General features: G+C 43.7%; 1 protein-coding gene across 1 annotated transcript in view; it reads left to right on the top strand.

Annotated features, from left to right (window-relative positions):
* WNT10A (Wnt family member 10A) overlaps window positions 1–18287 on the top strand; it is a 43079-nt gene extending 24792 nt beyond the window's left edge. The window contains exons 3-4 of the mRNA XM_075609641.1: window positions 7223–7596; window positions 16220–18287. Coding sequence (XP_075465756.1) covers window positions 7223–7596; window positions 16220–16687 — 842 coding nt within the window. The 3' untranslated portion in view covers window positions 16688–18287. The remainder of the gene's footprint in view (window positions 1–7222; window positions 7597–16219) is intronic.
* The last annotated feature ends 532 nt before the right edge of the window (window positions 18288–18819 follow it).

The following is an 18819-nucleotide window of genomic DNA, read 5'->3' as shown; positions in this document are numbered from 1 at the left end:
ACAACTGCCCCTCCACACAGAAGTGTACCGGTCAGTGGGATGTGCTGCAGAACCCCCCTCCCCGGTGACGGAGGAAAGAGCAGGAGCTGTTTTGCTATTGTTGGACTACCACGCTTATTATCATTGCTGTGCTCCTCAAGCTGGATTTAGATCTATAAGATCCATCTCCCTACAAGGATTCCGCGCTGTCATATTCATCAGTCTATTCGGACATTTACTTGGACTCTATCTCTAAGGCGCCGGTTTGTATGTTTCTTCATACCTGTTTTCTGATTTGGTTTGGTCAGTTTCTCCTGCCAGCCTTGGCTCATATTATGAGTTCATGTTGCACCACTATATAATTTGAGTGTAATTAGTATTGGTTTATTTGTTCATTAGCTTGGGCGCTTTTTCAACACCTCCTTTCTTTTGTTCACATATTGATGAACCAAATGGAACTTTCATCATGAAGAAAGACTGACCACGGTTTGAATAATTCTGCAAGGTCCCAAGCAGTGTGACTGTTGCCACTTGCTTTTCATCTACACAAGCGAAGAGCAATATTATCAAGCACCATATTTCCTACTCTCCACTTGTACTCTCTGCCACCACTTGCACCAGCTCTCTATATCTTTATGGTGTATCATAGCTTTCCTCTCCTGCCTTTGAGTCAACTGGGCAGATGGGTTGCATCCCCTTGACCCTGCATCCAGTCCTGCTCAGGCCTTTGCCGTTTGACTACATTAGTTGGAAACAGCCATCTCTGTCAATTTTGTTATTCCATTCCCCAAGAAATCATTGGGTTATGGGTCACTCTTCTAAGGGACGATTATCCAGTGTTTGCACCAGTATTTCACAAGGTTAAAAGTAGCATTATATCCATCAAGGAAAACATTACCTTTTTACTTTCTCTGAGACATCTCATGTAGTACAACGTGTATTGTATGGCATTGTAGTGCAATAATAGCAGAAAAATACACTTGTCATAAAAGGATCCCTATGTTCCCAATACCAGACAAATGTATGTTTTACAACTGTAAAATCAATTGCTAATGAGATATTTATGAGAGGCACAGACCACTTGACTAGGGTGACCATATTCTTCTCGGGAAAAACCAGGACACCCGTCACGCATGCGCGAAAGCCGAGTTCCGGCTGCGCATGCACGATCAGAGCTTACCGGTCGGTGGAAGCAGACCACGTATGCGAGGTGGGTGCTTGATGGTGGCGGGCACTCGCCAGTCGCGCATGTGCCTGTCGACAAGCGCCGATCACACATGAGCCATGCGAGAAAACCAGAAAATTTACAGACATATCGGGATACCCAGACAGGTGACAAAAAAAACGGGACTGTCCCTGCTAAACTGGGACATCTGGTCATCCTACACTTGACCCACCATGTACTTATCTGCTTTCAGTACTTATTCTTTCTTGACCCCCTAGTGTCTATCCTAATCAAATGTTAAATCCACTTAATATATTACACTTTACCACCTATGCTGGGAAGCTGCTTTGTGAATCCACTACCTGTTCTTCTGAGCCTACCAGATTCAGCGTATGAGTTAGGAGGGTGCAGAAAAATGCTAATTCCTTTCATCTTTTTTAAAGAGGAGCATTTTTTTTTTACATTCCTCTAATTGTACCCACAAGGATTTTTTTGATTTTTTTTTTCCAGGAGCGAGAAGGTGCTGAAGTGTTTAGATGAATTAAAACAAGTTGGGATACGTGAAAGGCTTTACCTTGTGGCTGGCTTTCAGCCGAGGGCAGGTTCATCCTTAGTTTAATTACAAAAAAAAACAGAGGTTGGGTTGTGAGGGGGGGGGGGGGGGAGACAGTGTAGGTTAAGGGAAGCAGAGGAATGGATAGGGGAGACGTGTTAGGGCCAGTCAGGGCTGCGGAGCTACAAGGAAGCAAAATAGGGGAAGTGCTTGGCTCTGTCTGCAATCACTTTGCATGGGAAGGTTGGTAAACAAAAACAGAGAGGAGTCGATAAATGGGGATTAATGCAAGGAATTTATTATCAAGTCCTGCCAGTACAGAACAGAGAAAAATCTCTGGCCTAACAAGTCTGCTCCTCCCACATTCTGATGACACAGTGAGCAAGAGATGGCAAGGACCAATAGGCCGTTGAGCCTGTCTCTCCCATCACAGGCTTCTAATGACATGCCTGAAGACCAGTTACATATTGAGCCATGCTCTGTGGCACAGCAGGTTAATGCTTAGGGTTCAACTTCATCCAAGTACATTAACTGGTTTCTTATTATCCAGGCCTTCCAAATATCATTAAAAGAGATACAATAGAAAAAGCAAGGTACATTTGCCAAAGGAAGGTAAACAAAGGGGGGGACATTGAGCAGTCTTAGAACAGGCGGAAAAACTAATTATAAGGGTTTATGTGCAAAGTGTCCCACTGTACATTAGGCAGAGCTTGTTAGCCAGGGAGGATTATGCTAACTCAAACACAAAGGAGATATTGATGCAGAAGCTGAAAAGTTTAAAGGGTATTGTAATGACATATATACACAAAAGGGTTCCCCCGCACTCTCTTCGTCAATGAGAATGAGAGGCAAGAAGGTAATGAAAAAATATATAATTTTATTAAGGTACTAAAAAAATATATATATATAGACATCAAAATAGACAAATTATATACAAACACCATATGTACACAGGCTCCGTCAGTCAGCGACTGTCTCACAATTATAGCATTGTGAACAGATAAATCAACTGGATCAACTGTATATATATGAGAACAAATACTACTACTACTACTAATAATAATAATAATCCGTGATGTTGAAGAGACAATTGGTCCAATGTGTCTGCAGGATAACTCAGGAATTTACAGGTGCATGTGTTCTAAAGACAAACATCAAACAAATATAAATGCTGTAATTGGGGCACTGTCATAAAGAGAAATGACACAGTGTAACAAATAGTTACAAAAACAGGGGGGGGGGCACGTTTCAGGGTGAGAACCCCATCTTCCGGCCCGTTCCCACACTATATGAGCCTGGTACTTCCCTCGCATAAAGCGTATCTGATTCAGACAGTAGAGAATCCGCGTGTATCTTGGCCTCTCCTGTCCTGCTAAATGGCTTTTAGGAGAGCATATAAGGGAAGTGCCACGTTCATATAGTGTGGGAGCGTGCCAGAAGATGGGGTTCTCACCCAGAAATGTCGCCCCCCATGTTTTTGTAAATATTTGTTACATTGTGTGTCGTTTCCCTATATGACAGTGCTCCAATTACAGTATTTATATTTGTTTGATGTTTGTTTTTATAACATATCTATCACGCGCCTGTCGGTCCTTGAGTTATCCTGCAGACACATTGAACCAATTGTCTCGTTAACTCACGGATACGTTTTTGTTCTCAGTTGATCCAGTTGATTTATCTGTCTGCAGTGCTATACTAGTGAGACAGTTGTGCATACTATCCGTTACACCAGGGGTACGCAAACTTTTCAGTCTGCACCCCCCTGCCTGCTCTCCCCCTCTGCTCGCACTACCCTCCTTACCTTGTCTTTAGCATCAAATAACGGTGCGGGGTCACGTGACATCACGTGACCCTGCAGCGTCATTTGACGGCACGTTGCCATGGTGACTTGTCGCCGAAGACGAGGTAAGGGAAGTTGCAGAGGCCTCAAGCAATCCCCGACATTTAATTTAAATGCCTTGGGGAAGAGAGCAGGGCCTCTGCAACCGCTGTGCCACCTGGAAAATCTTGCGCCCCCTCCCACAGTTTGCGCACCCCTGCGTTACACTGTCACTCTTTTGCTTGGCTATACATTGGTTCATGCGCGTGACATGTACATATGGTGTTTGTATACAATTTGTCCGTTTTTATGCTTGTATATTTTGTTTTTAATACTTCAGTAAAATGATATTTTTTTCATTATCTTCTTGTCTCCATTACTTCATTCTCATTGATGAAGAGAGTGCGGGGAAACCTTTCGTGTATACAGGCGGACCTCGGTTATCCAACGCAATGCGTTCTGGGAAGTAGCGTGGGATAGTCAAAGTGTTGTACAGTGAGCCCCATGTTAATCAGCGGTGGTGAGAGTCGGCTAAGGCGTTCCGGCATTGGCAAACAGCCCCATAGGATTGCATTGTGACGCATCGGATTTGCTGTCCGTCATAAAGGGAAACGACGGATAGCAAGGACCACCTGCATATAGTCTTGGGAATTGAGGGGCTCCTTTGTGATCCCATCTCACCAGTCTTGTATTTCTCATATTTCTCTCGTCCACATTGGATCAAGTAGTGCTGTATTTCTAATGTAATGACAGCCAGAAAGACAAGCCAGAGATGATCATATCTGATGACCTAAAGTGGCCAGATAACGTAGCAAAGCAGCAAGATTAGCCAGCACGATGTTAGGCAAATCCATTGCTAGCAGAAAGGAGGAGGTAGTGATGCCGCTTTGTGGATAATTACTCTACTCTTATCTATGTCCAGTTCTGGGGGCCACATCTCTTTGAGGACATCGGCAATGAAAGCCTACAGAAGGGCATCAACAATGATTTAGGGCTTGCACTTGAAAGCATGTAACTCACTGAAGTGACAGAGAGTAAATATATCAAGGACATCAGAAGGCAATGTCAGAGCAAAGTGGGTGACGCTTGGAAGCCGGAGGGTTTGCAGACTCAGAGAAAAATGTGGGGAAGTATTTGGTTTGCACCATAAACCGCAACAGGAAAAAAGGCTGAAAGACTTTAAAATGTCCGGCCTGGACCAAAGGAGAAAGAGAGAGGATATTCTTGAACCTCTGAACTGCGCCAATGGTATTAATAAGGCACTGGAGGGAAGCCTTTTCCATAGAACGAGGAATGCTGAAACAAGAGGTCATGCTCTAAAGCGGGAGGATGGTAAGTTTTAGGAGGAAGATGAGCATTTCTGCACTTAAAGGGTAGTAGAACAACGGACCAGCCTCCCAGCAGAGCTGGTTGATGTTAATAAAGTAAACGATTTTAAAGATACGTCGGAGGCAATTGCGGTCTGAGGTGTCACAGGAGGTAGGAAAATGAGCAGACTAAACATACTAGGAGGTCCTTATTTGTCAACCACTAATATTTGTCTGCATCCAACCCCACAGAATTGTTATTGTATTGTAACACATAACCTATAGTTGAATCTGAAGAAGCTGCTAGCAGTATTATAGTAATCCAGCGATATTACTATGTATAGTAAGCTGTGGTGACATGGTTACTGGCTCACTGTTACTGTACAGGTTAATCAGCACAGTTTGTCACTTTGTTGCTGGTTTCCATCTGTTAGTGGAAGGATTTAATGGTGAGCACAGAAGCCGGAGAGATGTTGAGGGCTCATCCCTATGTGATCCTGCCCCTGTTTTTGACAGCTCTTGGATACAGGCCTGTAAACACAGCTGATTTCACTTAAGGTCCTCCCCCCAACTGCCAAGATGAAAGGCAAACCATGCTAATGGCAAATGTCCTGAGGATGTGCACTTCCCTAGGCTCAGTAATACAAGGACAGCCACTCCCTCCCGTCACAATCCCACACTGTTTATAGGCTGCTGATAGAATTTATGCTGCAGACTTTGGCTGTCACAAGATAAGGTTTCTATCCAGACACCCAGTAAACTCAGACATGTTACCTGTACCACAGCATCCTACAGTAGCATATTGCCATATTCTATGCAAGCATTCCCACTGAGCCCCATATAAAAAGAAATCAGTTTGTTGACATATGTTAATAGCAGTATACTGACAATAATAATGTGTATTTAAATAGCGCCTTTGAATTCCCAAAAGTACTTTACAACTTTTCTCGAGAGATGTTCACCCAGTTACTTCTTGGGTGGAACCCTGCCAGAACATAGCTGGGTCTATGCTCCATATGGGCACGTTCAAAGGGAAGCCAGGAAAGAAAAAGAGAAAGTAATGACGGTGATGTAATTATTATCCAATTAAAGGACGGTAAGCTGAGCTGAGTGATTTGTCCAAGATTACACACAGTGAGCTAAAGTGGCTGAGGATAGAATTGAACTCACAGACTTGTGCATGCCTGTCCAACACGCTAAATCCTTTGCCAACCTTCACCCTCTAATAGGTCATTTCAACCGTGTTGTGAAGTTGCTGACTTTAAGCTTCAAAAACAGAACAATCCGTGAGACGGGATTTCTAGCTGCGTGATGCTGGAATTTCCCAGCCATCTTTGAGTTACAATTAAAGTCATAGTGATAGAAATCGAGGGGAAAAAAAAAGAAACACCTTCTCTTCAACCTTTATTAAATTCTAACTAATGGCGGAGATCCATGTACTGTAAATGTATGTATAATAGTCCAGGGGAAGGACGTCTACAAAGTTTAGGAGGACATGTCCCTCAAGGATTGCACCTATGGACTTGGAAGATGCTATGTATCAATACGATTTTAAGATACCAAGATGTAATGCCACATAGCATCGTGACAAAGAGTGGCCCGAAACGTCGATCCTGCTTGAATAAACACCTTTTGTCTTCACTAAAGTCCATTGGAGTGCTTGGATTCTTCTTCCTTTCCTTTATGCCACACGGCATGCCATCTGGTACATATTTGATTCAAATATAATTTTCCATACAATATATAATATTGTTAACACCAAGGTGGACAGATGTTTAAATGACTACTGAAAAGAAGAGGAAATTGTTGCAAGGAAAAGTAGACATTTATACATTTTTTGGGGCGTATGATGTTAGTCCCCTAACACCTCCTTCTGCTCTTAGTTTTAATCAAAATCCATATTATTTAAATGGCATATGTGCACAGAACAAAATGAACTTGCACAATCAGCGGTCTTTTCTTTCTATGTAAATATTTTACAATATGTACATTTTCTTTGAAACTTAAGTTGTGCCTTTATTACTTGACATATCAAAGTTTGCTTTGGCTTATATACAACAGTAGCACCTAACTTAATACCATATTGTGAATGTATTAATGTATGGGAATGCTTTGACATTTGCCAACTATCTGAATATAAGCAGTCCTCATGAGGCTTACTGGCATTAATTAAAATAGTCAGATTCAAAGCACTTTGATATAAAGTGACTGGACACAATGAATTCCAAATCAGTTTTGAAGCAATGTTCCAGTTGATGGACCTTGCTTCTTTAACTCATGGATGTAAAGAATACAGTGCAGTCGTAAGGCTAAACTGCACTGAGCTACAAACTAGAATTAAATGGTCTCTCCCACTAGGGCACCCACTGACCTCCCATTCTGCTCTTCATCCATGGCAGGTTTCCGTGAGAGTGCTTATTCCTATGCCATAGCTGCAGCGGGAGTGGTGCATGCTGTCTCCAACGCCTGTTCCATGGGCAAACTGAAACCGTGTGGCTGTGACGAGAAGAGGCGAGGCGACGAAGAGGCCTTCAGAGCTAAGCTGCACAGGCTGCAGCTGGAAGCAATGAACCGCGGGAAGGGCATGATGCACGGCGTGCTGGAGCACCTGCCTGCAGATACTCCAGGCCCTCAGGATTCCTGGGAGTGGGGAGGCTGCAGCCCGGATGTGGAGTATGGGGAGCGGTTTTCCAGAGACTTCCTGGACTCCCGGGAGTTGTACAGAGACATTCATGCCCGCATGAGGCTGCACAACAACAGAGTGGGCAGGCAGGTGAGTGTGTATGAGTGCCAGGGGTTATATTAAATTAACAGTCCTCCAGGCTCACGTATTGCTCTGCTTGCCCTGGTCCTGGTCATCTCTCCTTCTCATCAACATCACTGGCACACAGAGACTCTTCTGTCCTCTTCTCACCCTTGTGGGTACTTCATTGAACCCATTTACCTCCTACCTTTCCTCTGCCTTTGTACATGGAGACCCTTGTGCACTTACAGTACTGATGCTCTTTCCTATCAGCCAGAGCCACAATGAAGCAGGTTTATAATGACTAGTGTATGAGTGCCCTTTCATCGCATTGCTGGGCTCCCTACACACAGCGCTGTTGTTATAAAAAGCAGAATACATTCTAGTAATTACTAGGTAATCTGGGATACAAAGTGAGATCTAAGTGCTGAAGAGTGGAGAACAGAGATACAACTGAACCAACCTTTTACACAAGGTTATGTATTTTTGTATCCTTCCTTTGTCTAGCTGGGATCTGCATCTGATCTATACTTGGAATGCCTTTAAAAGATCCCCACAAAGCATCACATGGTTTTAAAAGTGACCTCAACCTAAATGACCAGTTGAATGCTGGTGATAACGCAACGTCGGAGGGTAAATTGTGCAATAAAAAGTCTTGACTCCTTCCTTGTGCTTTTCTACTCTGCTGATACAAAGAAATTATATAGTAAGAAATAATGGGGTCATTATCAAAAGGTCAATGAATGATGCCAACTGACTAAAATGTACGTAGAGGTCCCCAGAATTCCAATCATGCTTCAATTACTAGAGCAGTCCAGATCCGAAGAACTGTGAGATGTGCATGTCCAATGTCAGCTTGTACATGTCACCTCTTGTGTGTAGCTGCGATATGTCTGTACCTGTGTTCGCTGAACTGTGCTTCGTGCTACAGTATGTGTGCAGGAATGTGAAGTCTTTACAAGGTCAACAGGTGTTCACACTCAGTGCTGCCTATTCACACTGCCAAGATTTGTGACCAAATCTCACTTTTGTGCTTCTGCAACAGCCGGTGCTGTGCCAAGCCTGAACTATCAGCACAGCCCCAACCTATGTTATAGAAATGCATAGAAGTCAGAAGTAGCATGTGGCTACTGTAAAAAGTACATCTAAACCAGGGGTGGTCAATTTCAGTCCTCAAGGGCCAGCAAATGGTCAGGTCTTCAGGATATCCCTGCTTCAGCACAGGTGGCTCAATCACTGATTGAGCCACCTGTGCTGAAGCAGGGATATCCTGGAGACCTGACCTATTGGTCAGGGCCGTTTTAAGACCTTCGTACGCCCTAGGCACTTTTATTTCTAGAGGCCTGTGTGTCCGATATTTTTACTCATTTTTATGCTAATTTCATCGTTTGCTTGTTTCTTTCGATACTAGCGATATTTGGTATCGATACTTCGACGGCATTTTAAATTAAAATTGGCTGTTTTCTCTTATTTTGTGATTTTTTTTTGTTTAGGTATTTTTCAAGTGAAATATTGTAGGCCCTAAAAGGTTCGTAGGCCCCAGGCACTGTGCCTAGTCGGTCTAATGTATAAAGCGGCCCTGCTGTTGGTAGCCCTTCATCCCTGGAGTTGGCTACCCCCGACCTAAACACTCCTACTGCCTAGAGTCTTGGATATAACAAAGCATTCCTCTTGACATTTGTAGATATAATGGGCCATATTCATCAGGTGGTGATATACCCCATTATGTGCTTCACGGGTTAACCCCGCTTAGTAAACATATGCTGTAGGTGAGCTATCAGCAGATAATGAAACATGTTGTAGATGGCGAAAGAAGTTCTTCCAACAGAAGCCCCTCTTCCTTAAAAAGGGATCGTAATCCAACCTGTAAACTGTGATTATGTGGGGGCCACACTCTCGACGCAATGAATTATCTCCACCTGCTCGTGTGAAGATCTCCAGCTTTGTGGAATGAAATGGGCGAGAGGCTTGTTGTGTCTGTGAAGGGATGATCTTATGAAAGGTATCACACAGTTTTTTTTTTTTTTATCTGATCCTGACCCTTCTAAAGCTCAGATGGTGGATTATTCCACCGACACATCTTCTGAACAGAAAACTCTCGCCCTGTCCTGCTCCAACACTGGGTGGGGAGGGGTCTGCTTGGAAGCCTCTGATCTTTTGTGTGAGTGTGTGTGTGTGTGTCAGAAGTACAGGAGCTCCTCTGATGCATTAGATCCCCCGTGCTTCGTTTGATGTTAATGATCCTCATCTGTAATTATCTGAACCACCTGTACGAGCTACTGTTATAAATCACCGAGCAGCCCCTCCTTCACAGCTGCAGGGGACTAGCACGCATTGCTTTGCATTATGCTGCAGCGCTGTGCTTGAGCTAAGGGGTTCAATGACTATCCCTGCTAAAGCGGAGAAGTAAGAAAGAACTGTAGTAACTAGCTGTACTGAAACAATAAAAATGCACCTTCTAGCCACATACTGTACCTTTCACTGGTCAGCCTCAGTCCTCAAGGGCCACCAACAGGGCAGGTTTTAAGGATAACCCCGCTTCAGCATAGGTGGCAGGGATATCCTTAAAACCTGTTGGTGGCCCTAAAGCAGGGGTGCGCAAACTTCTTGAGCTGCGTCCCCCTGCCCAGCAGTCGCAGCATTCGTGACCCCCCCCCTCTCCAAGGACTCTGCGTCAAATGACGCTGCGGGTCATGTTGCCATGGTGACACGTCGCCGGAGACCCGGCAGAGAGCAGGTAAGGGAGTTACAGAGGCCTCACGCCTCCCCCGGCATGTAATTTAAATGCCCTGGGGGAAGAGCGCGGGGCCTCTGTAACCGTCGCTGCCCCCCTTAAAACGGGGGCGTGCCCCCCAGTTTACGCACCGCTGCCCTAAAGGAAAGCAGTTGGCCACCCCTGTTTTACTGGAAAGAACAGAATGAAGGGACCTATGGTATATCACGCTAGTCTCTTCCTTGCACGTACCTATTGTGACTGGTATGAGAGGATAACACATTAAAAAAAAGTAAATAAGCCGAATGTATTAAAGGTGCAATCCAAGCAGGCGATTTTTTTTAAGCGGGGGTCTCTGGAGCTGAAACCCATTCATTTCAGCTCCGGGGACCCCCTGCTTCCCGAGATACTACCTCCAAAGAGGGTGTCGGTATCTCCTGCAAGTTTAAAGCTCCCGCGTCACATGGGCCAATAGGAAGCCGCAGCGGATGATGTCACAGATTCCTATTGGCCCACAGGCGCGGGAACTTTGAAAAGCAGGAGCGGCTAACCGGCACCCCCCTTACGGAGGTTTGTATCTCCAGGAGCAAGTGGGCGGTCGTAGGGCAACCGCCTTGGTCCCAGTGCCTGCGGGGGCCCCCGTGCTCCCTCCTGTCAGCGCCAGGATCCAACTTCCACGCGACCGGAGGGTGGGACTGGAGGAGGGAGCGCTGGGCCGACCAGACCAGCAGAGAGAGAGGTGTGTGTGCTTTGCTTTGTGAGAGGTGTCTTACATGTTCCGGAGCGGGTCGCCTCTTGTAGCGTCACATTGCCATGGTGAACAACATCAAGTGGCGATGTGTTGCCATGGCAACATGATGTCACATGCCGCCGTGATGTCATGACACCACGCCGCTGCCGGAGGAGGGCCGCCCGTCAAGGTAAGTCCCCTCAACTTTTTTACATGGGGGGCCCCGCCGTCAGCATGCGGGTCCCGCAAAGCCTAAGACTGGCCCTGATTATGGGGTTCAGCTCCAGAGACCCCCTACTTCAAAGTTATGTTAAAAAAATTGATAATTTGCAAAGAAAAGCACCCGTTTGGACTGCACCTTTAACAGTCTCACCAGATATACCTTGTTTCCATGGTACATTTGGAGCACTTACTATACATTGACCCAGAATCGTGGCCATCCAGTGTTTGGGAAGAGAATGGTACACACTATCAGCCTGCGAAACCATTCCTTGTGGGGTTTTTCTGGGGGGTTGTCTGGTTTTTTGTTTTTTTATCCTGTGAATTAAGATTTGAATACCCTTATTCAATATGCTGTGAAGCTATCCTCCCTCTGCTGGAGAAGCTTTCAGTCCCAATCAATTGAATGGAGCAGAAGTCCTCTTCAGCACTGGAAACCTGCTCCCCCTTATATTCAATAAGAGCTAGATCAGGGGTGGCCAACTCCAGTCCTCAGTGGTTAGCAACAGGTCAGGTTTTCAGGATATCCCTGCTTCAGCACTGGTGGTGCAGTCTTTGATTGAGCCACTGATTGAGCCACCAGTGCTAAAGCAGGGATATCCTGAAAAGCTGACCTGTTGGTGGCCCTTGAAGACTAGAGTTGGCTACCCTTGAGCTAGATTGACTCCAGTCTGCACTCCCCACCAGCAGATCCTTGCATTGAAATGAACACTCCACAAACGAGAGATTGTCGGGAGTATTTCACTAGTGCTGATCTTAGCACAGTTGTTTTACTTATTCATTAATACAGACGTAGCATGGAACCAAAGCATTTAAAAAATCCTGCCTAAATCAGAAGCCCTGAACTTAAGTCTGCCAGAGCCAGAGGTGAAACTCCTCAAACTAAACTTTAATTACCGTTGGAGTTCCTCTTGTATCAAATACTTGGGAGTTAAGATATCGAGGACCTACCAATCACTATATAAACATAACTATCCGACCTTGTTCCATAAAATCAAACAAGATTTGGAAAAATGGGGAGGATATCAAATATCATGGATCGGGAGAATGATCTCGGTCAAAATGAATATACTCCCTAGATTATTATATTACTTCCAGACTCTCCCGGTCCACATCCCTGGCTCAGAATTGAAAAATATTCAAAAATCAATCTTCCATTTTATTTGGCAAGGTAAAAAACCTAGAGTCCCCAGGTCAGTTCTCTTGGCTTCAAGGGGGAGAGGAGGACTGGGAGTTCCAGACATTACGAAATACTATCTGGCCGCACAATTGAGACAGGTGGTAGTCTGGAACGCAAGCCCAAATCAATATTGCTGGCTGGATATAGAAACGCAATATGCCGGAACGCCTTCACTGCCGGCTTGCCTATGGTCCCTGAGCAGGGAGGACATGCAAAATAACAAATTCAAATTAGGCCCAATGAGACACACTTGGGAGACCTGGACGAAAAGCAAACTCAAGTACAAGCTCACATCGCCACAATCCCAACTCATACCAATCCACAGAAATCCGAAATTTCCACCTGGCTGTGAGCCCAGACAATTTGACCAATTTCAAACCAAAAACATTAAAACGATTGCCGACCTCCTGAGCCTCGGGAAGTTCCTGAGCTACCAAAATCTACAAACCAAGTATGACATACTAGGACTGAACGTGTTCAAGTACCTACAAATTCGGCACTTTCTCCAAACATTATCCCCAACATTGGAATTTCCCCCTCTCACAGGTTTCGAGCGACTTTGCAGCGAAACAGATCACCAGAAAGGTCTAATAACACAAATTTGCACAGAGCTAGGAGGGACTACAGAAGTCCCCACGCATGACTACATGCTGCATTGGGCAGCAGAATTGGATATAGTTATAGACCGAGAGGACTGGGAAAGTATTTGGGAAAATGCCTCAGGAACTTCCATATGTACCACAATCAAAGAAAACATCTACAAAATACTGTTCCGCTGGTATCTCACTCCAGTCAGAATAAATCAAATTTACCCTCTGGCATCCGATCTATGTTGGAGAGGCTGCGGTCAAAAGGGGGACATGGCCCACATTTGGTGGACATGTCCGGAAATTCAGAAATACTGGGAAACAACACAAAAATTAATAGAGGAGGTCACAGACCTCAAAATACCTGTTGAACCGCTGACCTACCTGTTGGCCAGGCCCCTAGACTATCTGGACCGACCAACAGGAAAATTAGTCTCCTTCATCCTCACGGCGGCTAGGTGTGCGGTGGCAGCCGCCTGGAAGAAAGTGTCTCCCCCCTCGAAACAAACAATAATAAGAAGGGTGCAAGAAGTAATGGACATGGAGAGATTGTCTGCTTTCCTTAAGAGGTCTTCTACCTCATTTACAGCAATTTGGGACCCATGGTACACCTATTTGGCGCATATAAGACGAAACGCCCCCTAACAAACTAGAAGCCCAATCCACATTAAAGCCCAAACCAAAATCACCAAGGTTCTGGGGATCATGACCACCCCCCGCTATACCCTTTGTACCCTCTCCACCCTCCCCCCCCCCCCCCCACACCCTGCCCCCCCTTCTCTACTCCCTCTCTGTTTCCATACTCGCGCCTCCCTGATGGACTTCATGAGATCAGGGAGGCGTTGAGCCTTTTCTTTTCTCTTTTCTCTCAAGAAAAAGAAAAAAATGTACATTAGGCTGACATATTGTTTATACCGTACCTAGCATGTAATTGTTTAACTGCCTAATAAAAAATTTTGGAAAAAAAAAAAATCCTGCCTAGAATTATACCCGATGAGTACATTTTTCTGCCTATTCAGAAAACACATGTATTATGAATTGAGCAAATGCAGCCAGGTACATTAGAGAAGTTGGGTTTCATAAAGGGACATCCCCATATGCCAAAATGTTTCGACAACCTGCAATGTTACCCAAACGTTTAACGAAAACATAAAACAATGTACTTTGATCTTGTAAACATTCGTATCAATGAAATAATGTGACAAGTGCTGTTCATGTTAAGATGGAAAATGGCAAGGATGCCAGCACTTCCTATCAGAGTTTATATACAGGAAGCAGACATTGTGTTTAGATGCAGAAACAGCTAACAAGCACTAATGTGATGTCGTGTCTGTATGTAATTGTATATTGGTTGTGTGTGCAAACCGTATTTTATTTACTTGGTTTTCATAGTCCAGTTCTGTATTAACTTTAATGAAGGTACAAAGTATTGTGCAAGCAAACATTTCCCTCTCTGTTTGCACAAACAGGAAAACATTATGTATATTGATTCATATCAATACAGTAAGGACAGTTACAGTGTGGGATTCATTACCCATGGAGACTGTGATGGCAGATACAATAGATTTGTTCGAAAAAAAGGTTGGACATCTTTTTATAAAGGAAAGGTATACAGGGATATAACAAATAAGTATACATGGGAAGGATGTTGATCTAGGGAATAATCCGATGGCAAATTCTTGGAGTCAGGAAGGAATTTATTTTCCCCCTTATGAGATATCATTGGATGATATGACACTGGGGTTTTTTGTTTGCCTTCCTCTGGATCAAAAAGGAAGTACAGATATAGGATAAAGTATCTGTTGTCTAAATTTAGCATAGGTTGAACTTGATGGACATACAGTACGTCTTTTTTCAACCTCATCTACTATGTAACTATGTAACTATATACAAAGTGCACATAGATATTGGAGGATGTGTCAAACTGCGTTGCCTTTGTTTCAAGTTGCATGTTTATGGAAGACCTCTATTAAGCCACCTAGGCCCTGGGTAGAAGCAATTCAGGCTTCATGTGCTAATAGGTGCATAAAAAACAAATACAAACGATGCCAAGAAATTGATACAGATCATTATATCCTCAACAACGGCTGCATGTAAGGTCAACAACACTCGCTATATTGGTTTAGCCAAAGTAACTAATGCAAAATTGACAAAGTACTTTGGCAGTTTCATGTTGAGGGTATATTCCAAACTATTATTTTAACATGTAGTATAGTACCATAGTTCATACGAGGACTCAAATGCCCACCAAGGACATCTATTCCCATTGTGGGATCTATATTTTCATGCTATCATTCTTAATATCAGTTTCGTGAACATACAGTATTCCACCTGATCAATAATTGTAGGAGATTTTGGCAGCCATGTGATAAATCCAGCCCCAGAGCTGTCCCTGCTGAGCAGGTTTTAAAAGCAGCGCATACCCCAACTCTGACCCTCAACCTCTCTCCTACTTGACCTACCAGTGACCCCCACCTTCACCTGCAGGGCATGTATGTCTTGTTAAGGAACAACTTGTCAGAGGAGCTTTGGCTTTCATACCAATTTGCTTGGGGCTTTTTTCCATAAATCTTTAAGCCTTTCCTTCATCCACTGGGCCCGAGAGTCATACTGACAGTTTGAGCAAAAACTATTATTATTAACGCCTTCCTCACCCAAAGTGCAAGCCCTAGGTTGGCAGACGCCGATGGGTCACAGGTGTTTCAAATGGTGACACCTCACTCCAAGAGCCTGGTGACAATCTCATGTCTGGTCCTTAAATGAGTGCAGAGGATGGTGCACTCACGGTACTAAAAGTAACCACTACAGGTGCTCAGCACCAGCGATCCAGTGCAAGAGCAGAAGCTGCCAATCATCCAAGATGCAAAATAGAATAAAGGGGCATGCCAGTGGTCTTCCACTTTCAATGACATTTATTGTCAGTTCATTTATTGTGGAAGACCGCTGGAGTAGCACTTTATTCTATTTTGCATCTTGGTCCTTAAATGACACAACTCTTACTGTGTCTTACATGTGAGTAAAGAGGCAGAAAAATCCCAGCCCATCTTCTAAAGTCACAGATAAATAATGCGCCAACATATGGAGGGGTGAAGACACTAACAATAAATTTGCAACACTGACATACACTAGTACAGTGGGTAAGGTGGGCTCTGAGCTAAGAAGCTTATGAAAAAATACAAGTTTTTGCAAAGGAGTTTAATACTTGTCCTGTCTTGCTTTTCTAGGTTGTGACAGACAATATGAAGAGGAAATGTAAATGTCATGGCACTTCGGGAAGTTGCCAGCTAAAGACCTGCTGGCAGGTGACTCCCGAGTTCCGTGTGGTAGGCTCCCTGCTGAAGGACAGATTCTATGGGGCCACCATGATAAAGCCTCACAACAGGAACACGGGGCAGCTGGAGCAGACGCAGGCTCCGTACCGGAGGAGAGCCAGCATCACCGACCTGGTATATTTTGAGAAGTCGCCAGACTTCTGTGAACAGGAGCTGAATTTAGACTCAGCAGGCACCCAGGGTCGAATATGCAACAAAACCAGCCCTGGGATGGACAACTGTGAGAGCCTGTGCTGCGGCCGGGGTCACAACATACTGCAGCAGACGCGCAGTGAGAGATGCAACTGCAAATTCCACTGGTGTTGTTATGTTGTGTGTGAGGAGTGCCGCTTCACTGAGTGGGTGAGCGTGTGCAAGTAGTGAGATGATGCCCATTGTTCTTCATCCCAATACAGCACCACTTGCTTGGAAGCTCTGCCTTCCACAATGAGCCCAGTGTCAAGGCACAAAGATGGCCAAATGGTGGCCAGACACAAGGCTGGCAGCAACAGTGATTAACCAGGGGGTTAAGTGACATGCATAGAACTTCTGCAACCACAGACTGGATGATCCATTCATTAGCTACTATATGGACTGCAGTGGAAGAAAGGACCAAGTGCACTTCAGTTTTCTCTGAAGGTTTGTTGGAGAATGATCCTTGTAACAAATCAAAAAAGGCTATAGATGGACAAGTGGGAATTTAGTTCTCAGCCACTATTACATGTATATTTTCAGAGAAGCTTTTGTATAACCGACCCATATGTATAAAATATCATTGCTGCCTTCACTCACTGAGAAGGCCTGAAACCCATTGCCTGCACTGCAAGCCCTTCCCACGAGCAATGGGGGTGAATGTACCCTGTGAGATGTCCACCGGCTTTAATGCAAATACAAATCCCAAGGTTACTGCATCTAACGAGCTTGTGAGAAGCACTCTGGGAGTTGGGAGACATTTCTTCAAGGGTTCGCAAGTGGCTTATTCTCTAATGCACTCAGTAAGTTACAGGCACAAAGGGATAACAGCAAATGAATGCTACACAGGGCTATTACCACTAATGGGTATCCCAGGGCTGTTCTGCCACCGATTCCCAAACTTCTTTGAAATAGGGACCAGTTAACACCACATTTATGACAATAAGGACCAGTGTGGTGAAAAAAAAAGTCTTCATACTAGAACACTTTAAATGTATTTAGCATTCAGAATCTCCCTGTATGCAGTTTAGTTCTGGTCTATAGGTATAGACTGAGAAGCATTAGGATACCATACATTATTAAACCTGTGTTTTAGCATTACAGTATTTATTGCATCTGATAGGACTAGGAGAAAAAGCTTGGCGGACGAGAGAGGCAGGCCAGTACCTCCCAATTCAGTACATGCAACTCTATCCCCCCGAAAAAAACCATAATATTTGCTGAAAAACCCTCAGACATGTTATATACTGTGTATTATACCTGCAGCACTGACAAGCCAATATGTTCCATACAACTTCATCATTCCCAGAATACTTCAGTTCCCAGTACAAAACTCTTACTTAAATCAGTATAACTGCTACATTTGCAGAATAGCCTCGAATCATTTTCATAGGGAGTCATTTTATTTAATAAAGAGAAGAGAATCAAATCACATTATCCGTCCTTCTCCCATAATTACTGTCATTTATATCTGGTCTACCCCCAAAAAAGCCCATGCATGTGATTGAGAGGGATTGGCTGAACTTCATAGGTGTATTAAGACCCCCTCTTACCTTCACTCAACCTTTGGCATCACCTTCCTGAGCATTAAAGAACTTATTAAAAATGTCAACATGTTATAGTTTTTTTAAAGTCACAATTAACAGACATCATTTTATCTACTCGCAGAAAACAGAAATGTCCAAGTGGCTTCGAAAATGTTATTGAAAAAGGTGTACAAACACTGGGAGGAAACAAAATGTTAATCGTATTAAAAATAAAATCATGTTCAAAATATATATATATATATATATATATATATATATTTGTTTTGGAGATATATAAGCAATTTGAACATGATTATATATATATATATATATATATATATATATATATATATATATATATATATATATATATATATATATATACACACACACACAAATAATCCAGAGCACTCCCGTTTAGCACCTAGTTCTATGTGGGACATTTTTCTGCCAAATAAAATAAAAATGCATGTTGCAAGCAATTGTCTCTTTCTTAAAAGCTGAAATATAAATACAGTTTCTCAGGATTTCCAAAGTCACAGAAAGTCAGTTCTTTCTCCTACACCTACGGGATCTTTCATTTTCTTCTTTTTTACAAACAGTTCTACGATCCACCAAGCCCCAAGTCCACATCCTCGCAGTTGAAGGCAGTTCTAACTCATACATTTTCCCCCAGGCGGAATGTTAAACTATAAGTTTAAAAAAAAAAAAAATGATGAGATTCACACAATATATTAAGGCTCCACTTAGCAACCTGGATGTCATTTGGTTAGGAAGCTCCAAAATTGCTCTGAT

This window comes from Ascaphus truei, chromosome 7 (assembly GCF_040206685.1).
Source record: "Ascaphus truei isolate aAscTru1 chromosome 7, aAscTru1.hap1, whole genome shotgun sequence".
NCBI classification, from domain to species: domain Eukaryota; kingdom Metazoa; phylum Chordata; class Amphibia; order Anura; family Ascaphidae; genus Ascaphus; species Ascaphus truei.
This window is presented reverse-complemented; position numbering and strand designations above follow the sequence as displayed.